The sequence below is a fragment of the Pteropus medius genome, unplaced genomic scaffold (assembly GCF_902729225.1).
Source record: "Pteropus medius unplaced genomic scaffold, Ma_sr-lr_union100, whole genome shotgun sequence".
Taxonomy (NCBI): Eukaryota; Metazoa; Chordata; class Mammalia; order Chiroptera; family Pteropodidae; genus Pteropus; species Pteropus medius.
In genome coordinates this window covers 10598432-10613382 of record NW_024347790.1, presented here as the reverse complement: position 1 = coordinate 10613382, position 14951 = coordinate 10598432, and the positions used below count along the sequence as shown (strand labels likewise).

The window sequence follows — 14951 nt, the reverse complement described above, 5'->3', positions numbered from 1 at the left end:
CTAAATAAACCTTACTTTCTTTGCTACAAAATCTGCATGTATCTCTTTTTGGCATAGATGTATGCAAACAAACCCCTTTTTTGTCTAGTTAACATTACTTGGTAATATACTCACTTGTCAATTTGTGACAACTGTAACAGAATTATTACAGCTGATCCTTGATTTCCACACACTTTTTTTTTTTGCAATCCACCTTATATTTGCCACTTTAAGTCCTTCAATTGTCTTTCCAAAGGTGATTTAGGATTAAGTTTATCAGTTCACGAATAACGGCATTACTAACAGTTCTTTTTGGCAGTGTCACATTTGTCTATACAGTGATTTTACCAATATTTGAGTAATCATATTTTTGCGCTTATAAAACTGGGTGGAAAATATAAAAATGAGTTTACCAACACCAAGAAGCACAGATCATAAAAACATAATAACAATTATTAAATATAGACATCACTATACATTCTGAACAAAAATCCTTATGTAAAACAATCTAATTAAAGGATATATATAAAATATTATAAATAAATCATAGAAAATTATAACTAAAAATCAAGGATAAATTAGTAATAACTTTGAAAACTTTCTTGGGATGAAACTCTTACATTATAACATGTTAAGATTATCGTTAGGATTTTATGCATTTAAGTTTCACGTACATCTGAACCCAAAATGCCATTCACTAGGAATCATGTCCCCTTAATAACAGTGTAAGCTTGCCATCTAGTGGGAAGAGCACCTAACGCCTTTCCAATCTATCATTTGAGAAGGAAAGAATCCAATTCATGCTCTAGAGTATTACAGTATTACAGTACAGTATTACAGTATAATTTATTCAGAATAACATAAATAGTAATGGAAAGAGAATTAAGATTCTGGGAAGGCAGATTCTTCTGAAACACCTTCTAACTAACCCTTTCTATTATATAAACTTCCCATATCCTTAACTACTCTAAAGTATTTTCCCTACCTCCTTTGAGTTAATCAAAACTTGGAGAGACTACTTTCTCTAAGCCCCAAGTGGCAGTTATTTATTCACTTTTATCTCACACACTTCAGGATAAAGAGGTGAGCTCTTTCTTCCCACCAACACTTCCAGACCATTACTATACTATCTTCTTCTATCAAGCACTATTCCTTTGATGTTCATGTTATTTTACTATAGCCCTTCAATGTGTCATCTACTACCCTAATCACAGTCATCATTCACTAAAGACTTCTGACATTCAGGTCAGGCTTCTCCATTCCAAGATCTGCCTTCATGCATGCCCAAAGGGAACACATATCCTATCTCTGCTTTAAGCTCCTGACTTATGTATCTCTCTCAACTTCCAAACTTCATTAAAACACCTCAATTCAACATGTATAAAACTGAACTCATGATCTACACTCTTCCCAGCCTTAGGTCATCATCAGTATTTATTCAGTAAATGGCACAACTAGATAGTTGCACGAGGCAGAAATCTAAAAAATTGTTTTTTGATTTAATTAGCAGATCACATACCCAAAACATCAAAACAAAGGCATTTTGATTCCACTACATCAGAATCTGTCCAACCCATCCATGTTTCTCAATTTCCACTTTTACCACCCTACTCCAAGTACCCATCATTCCATCATACTAGATTACCACACAACCTACTGAGATCACTGAACCTACTCTTAGACATCCTTCATCCTAACCTGTACTGGACACTGCAGGGAAATGACCTTTGTTTTGCTTTCTCTGTATTCTCAGCACAAGCAAATAATAACATATGTTGAACAAATATATGTCACAGTGGGAAAACGATTAGGATCAATAATATCCCCCATTCTAATACCTCTTATGGCTTCGCAGCTACAGTAGACCTACTCACTGATATAAACTGTTTTTAGCCTATGGCTAGAATAAAATAAAGATCCAGTCTATGACCAGAGGTTCTCTACCATCTTATTTAAATCATGGTTGCAAGGGTGCATCTATTATCTTTATTACATATAGTGACATTTCTAAAGAATGAAAGCCTTCGGTTATCATTGGGTAAGCACCCTACTATTTATGACTAAATAAGTAAACATAGAAAAATATGATCATTACCCTTAGAAGGATTCTGATTTCTTGTTCAATAGCAGATTGCGTTTCTGGACTCAGTTTCCCTGTATCATTGTAGGTCATAACTCCAAGCTAAAATGAATGGGAAGAAATTGAATAGAAAAACCCAAAACACTAATAAATGTAACAGAAAAAGTACTGTCCTATACATATGAAAACAAATTTCACAAGGGGCAAGGAAGAAATTCAATATAAAAATGCCCTAAGGACAAAGAAACTCCATTATTCTTCCAAAGGTATAAAACTAAAATTAAGTATGAGCAAGAAAGAAAATTTTAAATCATACATATGGTTCTGAGTACTTTCTTAGAAAATCTGGGCAGCTATTCCAAGTCCAGAAATCCCCAATTCAGAGCACTAGAATTGCTTCATGGAACCACAGTGATAATGTAGGAAAGTGAAATATATGAAAAGGGTAATGCATGGCAAATTCAGCAAGTAGGTCTTTTATGTCATATCAATAGAAAAGGCTAAAGAGTTTGTCTTATCACTTGGTTAACTCATGAAATAGTAACTACTACTGTTTGACCAGCTAGAATAGAAAAAGAATGCTACATGTGATTATTCAGAAAATAAGATTTAGTTTAGAATAAGCTGGGACAAATCCATTTGTAATGAGACAGTGGAAAAGTAAATGTTATCAATTTATGTGAACCCTCTCTCAGAGACACTTGGCACATATCATTTGAATATGAGGAAGGATTAAAAGTAGCCAATACCTTTTCACTCATTCCAAATTTGGTAACCATCCGCTTTGCTATTTTAGTTGCATTATCAAAATCACTGGAAGCACCTATGAATTTAAAATATATACAGAACTCCAGTTATAAAAATATCTTTAAACCAGCAAACACAATGTGATCTAAAGCCATTCTTTACAGCCAACCTGTTGTAATATGGTCAGTTCCAAATATAAGCTCCTCTGCCACTCTTCCTCCCATACTAACATCCATCTGTGCAAGCAGCTGAGCTCTGGTTTCATTCCATCTGTCATTCTCAGGCAACAGGGACACCTAGACAAATGAAAAACAAAGAAACAATTCAAAACAGTTTGAAACACTTATGTTAATAACCAGAATTATCATTTGGCTCTCTTATCTTATGAATACAATGATGCTGAAAGCTCAAAAGACAGCAATTTATAAAATAAGGAACATTCTGTATAAAATAAAAGTTCATTTTCTAAATAATAGGTAGATAATCCTGTAATAGGACTGTTTTATCTTCTGTTTTACAAAAATGTTTAAAGTGTGTATATTTTAAAAGATATGATAAACTTGTAGTTGATGAGAAAAATCTTAGGAAAACTACTGAACAAGTACATAATTTCTTTCTGGGGGGAATAGAACAATTAGATATTTAAGAATTATTCTTTGCTGTCATTCCAAAATTAAATTTCATAATGTAAATATTAATATCAAAACCATTAATATTCTTTATTATCAGATAAATTTCACAAGTATTTATGATTTCAAGACAGTTCAGGAAGTTAAAAAGTATCCACAAACTTAGGATGTGGCTGAATTTTCTTTTTTCTTTCTTTTTTTTAAATTTTCTTTTAAAATGTTTTCATCAGCAATTTCCTACATAAGCTTCTGGGGAGCACTACTGAAAAAAAAGCTACGAGATAACTTACATGTCCCAGTGTTGGCCCTCGAGGCATGATTGTAGCTTTGTTGATAGGCATTGCATCTTTAGTGTAATATGCAATAATAGCATGACCAGATTCATGATATGCCGTGATGGTTTTGTTTTTGTTATCAATTTCCACGCTTCTACGTTCAGGCCCTAAGAACAAACATTTAAGTAGATAAAATACTCCAGGTACATTTAAATAAACTAAATTCATTTGCCACAAAGTTATTTTTAGAGTAACATGATTTAATATTATTAACAGTTTAAACAGAGTAAAAGTTTTTAAAGAGGAGTAGAATTCACTCTACAACACATGTAATTTACAACAGCCTATCAGCTGAAAATCAAAACTGTTACAATTATCATCTTAATTCATATACCAACAGAGAATGCTTAATTCTATTTCGAGAAAATAAGGTTCCAATTTAACAGGAATGTCATAACTAATCTGTTTTGAAATCAATTCAAGATTTAAAATAAAAATTAAATACTAAAAAAAAATTAACTATCCTTTTATCATCAATCTCAGATAAGAGCAAAATCATGAGCATCCAAGTCCCCCAAAAGTATAATTACATAAGCTTTATTTGTTCTATAAAAGGCCAAACTGTGTTGCTATGTTGAAGTATATATTTTCATGTTCCTGTGCCTTTATTTTGATAACCTTTCTCTCAAAATGAAAAATTTATTCTCTAACATAATGAATAGTATAAAGTAGAAAAAAAAAGGAAAACCTACCCATCAGAATTTTATCTTTGGAAAACTCGAGTTCCTTCATGGTAACCATTTCTTTTCCATCAACAGCTGCCTTTAATGCAGCTTGGTTCACAAGATTCTCCAACTCTGCTCCAGAAAAGCCAACAGTACCTCGAGCTATGATTTCCGGATCAACAGCTAAGTAGATAGAACATATTCAAATTCTAAAACAGCTAATAGAAAGCTCTTCACAAAGAACTCGCATTCCAACAGAAAAAAAAAACAGATAACAGCTATCATGAACTGTAATTTAAAATATTTATCTTAAACTAAAAAACTTACTTTACTAAATTAAATTCTAAAAGGAAAAAGCTAAAATTGCTTATAAATATGCCATTAAAACTACCATTGGGACAAACTGCAAAAGTTCTCAAATTTAAAAAACTTTGTGAAAAACAAAGAAATGTAGAGCACCAGACAATAATAAGCTTCCTATCATAACCTATACTGTTTAATGGCCCAACCACAAATTGAAAATGCATACATAGAGACATTTTGTTTTCTGAATTTCATCTTGAAAAACTTTGGGCATAAAAACTCCTCTCATTATACGCAACATATTTTTTTTATTTTTTATTAAAATTACTGAGGTGACATTGGTTAATAAAATCAAATAAGTTGCAAGGGTATAATTCAATAATGTCATATGTATATTGCATTTTGTGTTCACTACCCAAAGTTAAACTTCCTTCCGCCATCAAGTATTCGATCCCCTTTGGTTTTACAAATTGATTCAGATATCTCTGAAAATACGACAGCTTTAACAGCTGCTTTTATTACTCAAGTGGGTCCACAATATTTCCACGTGTTTTCTTTTACAGTGTGTGTCCCCTCTTTTGCCCCTAAAGTGATTATATCATGACATACTGTGCTCATAATACAAAGGTGTGTTTTCTATAATTTTATATTTTACATTCATCTTAAAGAACATTTATACATATATTCATCTCCAAGTACTGTCTATCTGAATACTCAAAAGAAAACTTTTAGAATCAGGATTCAAAATTAGAAGATCTCCTGGATACAGACAAATTAAGAAATGGACTTTTTTAAAGAGGACATACATGGAAGGGAAAAGGGACATATAAAACAACTGGTGTTTTTGAGACACTTATCAATTAGGGACCACGAACAAGATGAATTGATATATTAGCATTTTATGGAAATTACAACGTTTATGTCATGAAATTAGACTTACATTGATCAAACTTTATTTTATTGAGATACCATTTCAAAATTTCTGTCCGACCTTTTACATCTGGCCTTGGAACTGTAACCTGCATGTCAAAACGACCGGGACGTATTAAGGCACTAAAGGGAGAATACAAAAAGAAAATATAAATTAATAAGATGAGTATGCTGAAGGTCAAAATAAACAAGACTCACATCCTAAAGAAAGGATGGAAAGACAATGGTGACCAAAGGTTAGATGGAGTTTAAATATAAATATTCAGATAGTTCCTTATAAAACATGGTTCAAATAAGTTTCAATAACCAGAAGACAGAACAAAAGTTCACATAGATATTCGTGTGCATCTAGACACATAGATATTTGTGTACATCTAGATAGTACACAGCTCTCAGAAACAAAAACATGCAAGTCACTCAGTCAAGGAACAAATAATTCTACAGCAATTTGTGATGAGAGCTACACATCCATCTTAACTGCTGTACATAAAGAATGTTAAACTAGAGTTTTAGGTAAAGATAAACTAATACTCCACACCCCCCATAATTTTGTGATAAGTTGTCAGATGGTTCTTTTAACAGCTATACTGAGATATAATTCATATACCACAGAATTTCAAGTGTATCCAGTGGTTTTTGATATATTCAGAGTTGTGCAACCATCGCCGCAATTTAATTTTAGAATATTTTCATCCCCCCTCAAAAAGACATCCACTGGCAGTCACTCCCCATACTCCTCAGTCTCTGGCAACCACTAATCTACTTTCTGTTGCTATGGATTTACTTATTCTGGACTTTTCAAATAAATGGAATCATATAATGTGTGACGGTTTTGATGAGCTTCCCTCTCTTAGCATGTTTTTAAAGTTCATCCACGTTCCAGTATGTATCAGTATTCTACACAAATTTTCTTTTAATACTTACTTATCTAATGCCTCTGGGAAGTTTGTGGCTCCTATGATGATAACTCCTTCATTGGGTTTAAAACTTTAAAAAAAAAAAAAAAGTACCTTTTCATTAAAAATTAAAACAGTACACATAAGAAATGTTCTACACAAAGCTGTTTCATCATTGATCTTATTAACAGCAAAGAAAAGGGTCTGCTCTTTTTATGACCCAAATGATAAGATATCTCTATTTTTTAAAAGTAACAAATGTTAGGCATTCATACATCGATGAATCTGCTATTAATAAATTACCAATCATTTGTGATTACATATCTGCACAATATTAGTTCTTAGGAAGAGATGACCTGACACAAAAAGCTTGGGTACCTAATTTCTAAAAATTATTTATTTTCAAGTTTACCAATTCAAATTCTTTGCTTCCTGACTTCCTATTCGGTGCCGGAATGTTTTATATGACCTTAAGAAATGTTTTTGATTCTTTCAAAACAACTCCGCCTCTTTTTATATTATGAAAACTGATACAAACTATTAATCTGCTGCAACGCTCAAAGCTAGTCACAAATTACATAGGGACTGGTGTACCTTCCCTTTACATCTCCAAATAAGACTGCTAGTCTTAGCAGGAATCAATGCTTTCCTGTCATAATACAATAAATGAAAATAGATGTAGATAACATCAATTAAAAGGAGTTGGTACATTAATTACCCTATTCGTAAAGAAACAATATAATACTGAGAATAAGCTTTGACTTCTTGCCTTGACTTCTTGCATGATAGTACGCTGTTGCCTATAAACATAACATTTTCCCTCACTCTCAAATGTTACCAAATATATCACCATATTCCAAAGACAGGAGAAGATTCAATTACCCATCCATTTCAGCAAGAAGTTGATTTATAGTCTGCCTGGAATATGGATGCATTGGAGATTCAATTCGCTTCCCACCAACAGAATCTAATTCATCAATAAATATAACACAAGGAGCATTCGCTTTTGCTTCCCCTAGGAAAACAGAAATGATTCAAATACATTTAATGAAATCAACACTTTTTGAACAAAATCATATAAATTTAAAAACCTGTATGATTATCAAAAGCTAACGAAAGACATTCATTAGAGAGAAAAACATACAAAAGGACTTTTTTTACTGACTAAAAAATAGTAGAAGAACTATACCATAAAGAATAAAGTATAATAAAAACAACTGAGCATTCATTCTTCCTAGCTGTACAAACTATATACAATGAGGTTTGAAGCTACTCTTTGATTATATATTATAGAAATGATTAAAACGAAAAAAAAAAACCACACACAAAACAAAAAAGTTAACAGCTTTTCAGCAGTCCCCACCCCCCCACTGCATCTAACACTTCCACTAGCTCTTCTGACTACTTGGGGGGCGGGGGGAAAGTACAGTTCTGTTTTAGCTCACACATTAAGTTACCTGAAACCAGAATCCCGCAATGGCTATTTCAGCTATCACTCTTAACCAAGTAGTAAAGAAAGGATAAGAAACGCTGTTCCCTTGAAATTAAGAAAATTTAACATTGTATGCAAGATACATTAAAACGTACGAAAAAGATTTCTTATACGGCTGGCTCCCACACCAACGAACATCTCATCAAATTCTGATCCAGAAGCATAATAAAAAGGAACATCAGCTTCTCCAGCCACAGCCCGGGCAAGAAGTGTCTTTCCTGTTCCTGGTGGTCCAACTAAAAGAATTCCTTAAAAAAATACATAAATAAAATTTTAAAAAAGTAACAAGAAAGATTCAAAGTATAACAGGAAATTCTGATATAAATCTATAAAATAATTATTAAATAATTTATTTAATAATTATTGAGGTTTTTTAATAATTTTGAGGTTTGAGGCACATCAATGACCAATATTTTGAAACACAGCACGACATATTTTATCTAATTATTGATTCACTTCAGGGTCTTCTCCAATACTCATTTCCCTGTATCATTTAAATGCCTTTTATATATCAGCTACTGACAAGACAGACTCTTGAGGGAAAGAAATATAAACTTATATATCACTAAACAAATAAGATAAAATTCACATACAAAGTGTGAGACTAAACAACCAAATGTAATGCATGAACCTTGACTAATGTTCTTACACAAAAGACACATTTTTAAAAATTCTAGGGACATCTGGTAAAAATTTGAAAAAATACTGGAGAACACATGATATTAAAATAGTAAGTTTTAATTGGTAGAATAAATTATTATTTAGAACAATGTCCTTACTCTTAGATGACACCTAACAAAGTGTTTAGATATACAGTAGTTAATGTCTACAGCTTTCTTTCTAGCTTTTCTATAGGTTTGAAAATTTTTATAACAATTTTTTCATAGATTAAAATAGAATTCCCTGGTTTAAGTAACTTTTGCATTTTTCAGATTACATTTTAAAAGGCAACAAAACCATATTAATGCTGTATCTTAACATAAAAACAATCTTTTCAAGGAAAGCCCAAAAATACTTTTAAGACTATCCTCTATTTTCGTATTATTGTGATTCCTAACTAGTTTAAATCATCTCATATCACTCTATAGATTATATCTTGGTACCTGAGAATTTTCCAACAAATTTATAATATTCTTTCTGATCAGAAAGAAGAATGTAATTATTTTTACGGTTTTAAAAATGTTCCTTACGATGTTACATTATTGATTTCATAAATGAATCCTAAATTATCATGCAACATTTTCATATACTACTGAACATTCTCAATAATACTGGGCAGTATAAAATCAAGCCTTATTCACTTATATGTGGGGTATAAAACTGAAAGCAACAGATGAACAAGACAGACACTCATAGACAAAGACAATAGTTTGGTAGTTATCAGAGGGGAAGGGAGTGGGCATGAAGAAAATAAGAGTAAAGGAGGTCAAAATATGGTGATGAAAGATTTGACTTAGTGTGGTGAACATACAATCCAATATACATATGATGTTATTATTGAATTGTACACTTGAAACCTATGTAATTTTATTAACCAACGTCATCCCAGTAAATTTAATTTTGAAAAACCCTTAAATCAGAGTGCCCACTCACCAAATCCATTTCTAGAATTAGAATCTATAATAATCTATAAATAACAAATGAATAAATCTAGAATTTGTTCTAAGGATATAATTAAGCATATGGGCAAAGCTTCGAGATAGTAAGATGATCATTCCAGTGCTAAATTTAATAGTAAAACATTAAAAATAATTTTAAAGTTCTTTATAAATGGTTAAAGTAGAGTACAACCAACACCATAGCGTCATTACAATTGTGCACCCAATTCCAGTATGTGAGTTTCCACCTCACACTAAAAAGCAATTCTCTGACACCAGCTGGGTGCCCTCCAATTCAACTCAGTTCTGACACTACCTACCTGGAGATAGCATTAGACCCCACGAGTTGAGAATTCAGTCTCACAAGACCGCTCCCCACCCCCAACCCTGAGATGCCCGCGGCAAGACCAAGTGATTTCCTATGCTTCTGACCAACAGGCTGGTCAGAGGTTCCGATGTTCCCTTCCTTGTGTATGATTAAATTGCTAGGGCAGCTCACAGAACTCAGGGAAACATTTACTTAGCAGGTTACTTGTTTCACTATAATACATATAAATCAGGAACAGCCAAAGGAGATATGCAGGGAAATCGCATCCTTTTGGGTTTATATGGAGGCCTCATTGCATAGGCACAATTGATTAAATCATTGGACATTGGTGATTAATTCAACCTCCAGCCTCTCTCCCTCTCCAGAGGTGGGGAGTAGACTAAATGTTCCAACCCCACAGGGTTGGTTCTCCTGGCAATCTGCCCCCTTCTTCAAGTGTGTTCCAAGTTATCTCATTAACATAACAAAAGAAACCTTTATTGCTCTGCTCTCTTCAGTATTAAAATTACAGCTTTAGGAGCTCTGTGCCCAAACTGGAACTAACACTAAATATATTTCTTATTATAAAGCACAATATCACAATCATTAAAAATCATATTGAGTAACTGTGAGATAACAAATCCAAATTGAGAAATGTTCTACAAATTCGTGTGTATTCTACACAATTAAGACCATAAAACATCTACCCTCAACCCCTCCAAAAAAAGGGTTGAGGAATTTTTCAGATTAAAGAAAAATCTAAATGTTATGTGTGAACCTGGATTGGGGGTAGGGGGTGAGGGGATCTAACTACAAAGGGTATTCCTGGGACAAATGCTGAAATTTAAATATGACTGTGAATTTGATAATAGTTTTGGAACACCCTTACTCTAAGAGAAAATAGAGTGAGATATTTAGGCATACAGGAGCACGGTATCTACAATTTACTCTCAAATGGTTAAAAAAATACATGTATGGGTCAAAGACCAAATGTCATCACATCACAATATCACAGCAGCATACAAATTTTCAAAACTTTTTTCTTAGGTTTCTTGAAAGAATATTCAAAAATATATTCAAAAAAATAAGGATACCTATAATCCATGGGATAGGCTTATTGATGGCTGTTTTATCTCCTCACCTGCAGTGTGTACTGTGGATTTTCCTCTTAGAGTACTATAAAAAAATACATGAAGGCAGATCAGGATACCCCTTTCAGGACCTTTTCTACAAAGTCCCAAAACAGGAAGTTTCCAGAACCACCAAACAATGAGGATGAAGATGTCAAAGTTGAACAACTAAAGGTCAGAGAACTGATGAGTTGCCAGTGTTGTGAAGAGAAACCAACCATTATGGTCAGTAATTTGCATAAAGTATATGATGATAAGAAAGATTTTCTTCTTACAAAAAAAGTAAAGAAAGTGGCAACTAAACATGTCTCTTTCTGTGTGAGAAAAGGAGAGATCTTGGGGCTGTTGGGCCCAAATGGTGCAAGCAAAAGCACAACTGTGAATAATCTAGTTGGTGATATTGAACCAACTTCAGGCCAGGTATTTATAGATTATTCTTTAGGCCCAACTGAAGATGATGATTCCATTAAGTGTATGGGATATTGTCCTCAGATAAATCCCCTGAGGTCAGATATTACATTGCAGGAACATTTTGAAATTTATGGAGCTGTGAAATGAATGAATCCAAGTGACATGAAAGAAGTCACAAATCAAATAACAAATGCACTTGATTTGAAAGAACATCTTCAGAAAACTATAAAGAAACTATCTGCAGGAATTAAGAGAAAGGTGAGTTTTGCTCTAAGTATGCTGGGGAATCCTCAGATTACTTTGCAGATGAACCATCTACAGGTATGGACCCTACACCAAACAACACTTGTAGTGAGAAATTCGAATTGCATTTCAAAACCAAGAGCAAAAAGTGAGCTGCTATTCTGACCACTTATTATGTGGAGGAGGCAGAGACTGTCTGTGACTGAATGGCTATCACAGCATCTGGGCAGTTAAGAACTATATTGGGCAAGTCCAACATCTGAAGAGTAAATTTGGAAAAGGTTACTTTTTTGGAAATTAAGTTAAAGAACTAGATAGAAAACTTAGAAGCAGATCACCTTCAAAGAGAAATTTAGTATATTTTCCCAAATGCAAGTCGTCAAGAGAATTTTTCTTCTATTTCAGTTTATACAAGTCCTAATATAGATGTTCAGTCCCTTTCACAACCTTTTCTAAGCGAGAAGAAGCTAAAAATACTTTTGCCACTGAAGAAAATAGCTTTTCTCAAACAATACTAGAACAGTTTTTCTTGTTGTTGTTGTTGAAATCACTAAAGAACAACAAGAAGAAAATAATATAGTTGTGGAACTTTAAACAGCACAGTTGGTGGGAAAGATCACAGGAAGGCATAGTATTTTGAATGTGTATTGCTCAATATGCTTACTGAATTTAATTCTCTCATTTTAACTGGTTTAAAAAGTATGTTATTTGAATGGTAACTGAAGATCCATGAAAGCACTTGGGATTTTCCTAAGTTTCTTAATTTAAATGCTGTGGATGTATGTTTTACTTTTTTTCAAAACTTAGTATTTTTTTAAAAAATGCATGTATGTAAAGAAAGGGAATAAGCAAACATGACAAAATGTAAACTTGGTAAGTTTGGGCTGAGTATGGATAGAATTTTCTATCCTATTCTTGCAACTTTAAAGTTTGAAATTATAACGAAATTTAAAATTACCAAAAAATGTTACAGAAAAGTATGTTCAGGATGAGCATTTATGTATAAAATAGCAATTAAAAGCAAACTTTAATCCATTAAATCTGATAAAAATTAAATTAGTAACATAGTACAGTACTTTTTGATGTCAAGTCTGGTAAAGGGACAATATCTTACCTTTCGGAAGTTTGCCTCCAAGCACAGTAAATTTTTGTGGATTTTTCAAGAATTCGACAACTTCCTGTAATTCTTGTTTAGCTTCCTCCACCTAAAGTGACACAATTCACCAAACAATTTTCAATAGTGATTACAGTATCAAGCCATCCTCTTTGAAAATCATACATTTAATTGGAAATTAACCTTTTTCTATGTTTCGGTGAAAGGAATATACAAAAATTTCCCTATATTTATAAATATACAAAGGGTTTTCTCCTGGCCCTTACTGCCAATTATGCAAAGTCTTCTTACATATCCCAACAAAAGACATTTCTAACTTTTTGCATTTTTGAAAAGTAGTGTTTCCTCTAGTTAACAAAAACTATTCAAAATTCAAGTCAAATGTGTCAGTGGCATATGATTTAGCAAGTTTCAAATCCAGAACTTTTTTGGACCTAGTTATAAGCTTCAAGGGCAAATTATGTGGACTTGCTATATTAATAATAAATATATTACTATATGTTAATGATACTATATTGCTATAATACATACATGGTAAAGGATCTGTGTTCAACTTGTAACACTAATTTGGGATTACGAGGCCCTCTTCATTAGAATTACTCCTAGATTATAAATCATTCAGTTCCTAACAAATGCCAAAGGGCAGTGACTAAAATTAAGCTATGGCGTACTGATATTGTTTTATAAATGGTTGTGGCAAAAAAAGTGTAAAGTTTAATCCCCCAAATATTAAAATTGCAGAATTGCCATCCTTAGAGAGAATAAAGCCCAAATTCATCAACAGACATGGAAAGTACACTATTAGCTCAACTTTAAAAACTGATAAGATTACAAAAGCTTCCTATCAGAAATGGTGAGCAATCTTCCTAATCAGCACACTAGTAAAGTCATAAATACAAATACCTAGTGCCAGAATGATACCAAAAATTAGTGCAGCAGGCCAGATAGTAAACAACAGTTGTGGCAATATGCTAAACTAAAAAATAACAGTCCATTAAAGGGGCCAAAAACCACAACCTGGCTCTACCAAGGAATACAGACTTAATTTTTCTAAGAAAAAAACCCAAAATCTTTTTATGGATGAAATCTTTCAAATTAAAAATGTTGGCTACCAATTTAAGTTACAAATGTGTTTATATGTGCATTTATTTATATTTATTTATTAAAAAAATTTTTTTTTAGGTGAGGCAACCCTTGGTTGACCTCAGATTGCAAGGACCTTGTCATTTTACAATCCCTTATTTTTTACACCTACAGCACCTGGTCTTCCTAGGTGGTCTCCAATCCAAGTACTAACCAGGTCCGACCCTGCTTAGCTTCCAAGATCAGACGGGATCGGACTTGTTCAGGGTGACATGGCTGTAGACTATATTTATTTGTTTTAAATTATACTTGCCAAACAATACATTTATTAATCCAGTTCATCTCATTGGCAGCTCATTTATAATCTCACATTAGACAACTTTAAATGGCTCTCAGTGAGAAAAAAGAACTCAAGTATGTAAGGCAGGGTTAAAAAGAAACTGCCTGGAAAAGAGTGCATTAAAACATGAAACACATCTTGGGTCAAAAGGCATCCTGAAAATCTAAGCACATGACTACCTTTGATTTCTAGAAAATGTCCCAGGGTTATTTCCAGGAAATAAACAATTGTTCAAGAATAAGCAGGGCTTTTGTTAAGCTTGAAATGGTCTTATAGTTATTCTGTTTAAGTTATTAAAAATTTACTAAAACATTTATAAAGTTAACAGTTAAAGGCAAAGCTTTAGCCACTCTTAGGCCCAGGAGAAATGCATACATATGGCTCACCAAGAGACATAAACAAGAATATTCACAGCAGCACTATTTGAGCCCAAACTAGAATCAACCTAAATGTATAGTTAATGCAGAATATATATATAGTGTTCTGATGTTCGTAGAACAGTCTCCAATGCAAAGAAGATGAATGAACTACGATACATAACAGCATGGATGGATCTCACAGACATCATGTAAAGTGAAAGAAGCCGTACCAACTACATGTTTTGCATTTATATAAATTCAAAAAGCAGCACAAACTAATGTATGATATATTAGGACAATGAATATCCTT

The 14951-nt window shown here is 32.8% G+C and overlaps 1 protein-coding gene and 1 pseudogene across 1 annotated transcript in view; both read right to left on the bottom strand.

Moving 5' to 3' along the window:
* YME1L1 (YME1 like 1 ATPase) overlaps nucleotides 1-14951 on the bottom strand; it is a 43806-nt gene that overhangs the window by 6212 nt on the left and 22643 nt on the right. Inside the window, exons 9-18 of the mRNA XM_039877623.1 lie at nucleotides 12860-12950; nucleotides 8152-8304; nucleotides 7447-7579; nucleotides 6593-6655; nucleotides 5679-5791; nucleotides 4463-4618; nucleotides 3726-3877; nucleotides 2976-3102; nucleotides 2809-2882; nucleotides 2075-2161 (exon numbers count right to left, since the gene is read on the bottom strand). Of these exons, the coding sequence (XP_039733557.1) occupies nucleotides 2075-2161; nucleotides 2809-2882; nucleotides 2976-3102; nucleotides 3726-3877; nucleotides 4463-4618; nucleotides 5679-5791; nucleotides 6593-6655; nucleotides 7447-7579; nucleotides 8152-8304; nucleotides 12860-12950 (1149 nt within the window). The remainder of the gene's footprint in view (nucleotides 1-2074; nucleotides 2162-2808; nucleotides 2883-2975; nucleotides 3103-3725; nucleotides 3878-4462; nucleotides 4619-5678; nucleotides 5792-6592; nucleotides 6656-7446; nucleotides 7580-8151; nucleotides 8305-12859; nucleotides 12951-14951) is intronic.
* On the bottom strand, nucleotides 14108-14226 carry LOC120614715 (uncharacterized; annotated as a pseudogene).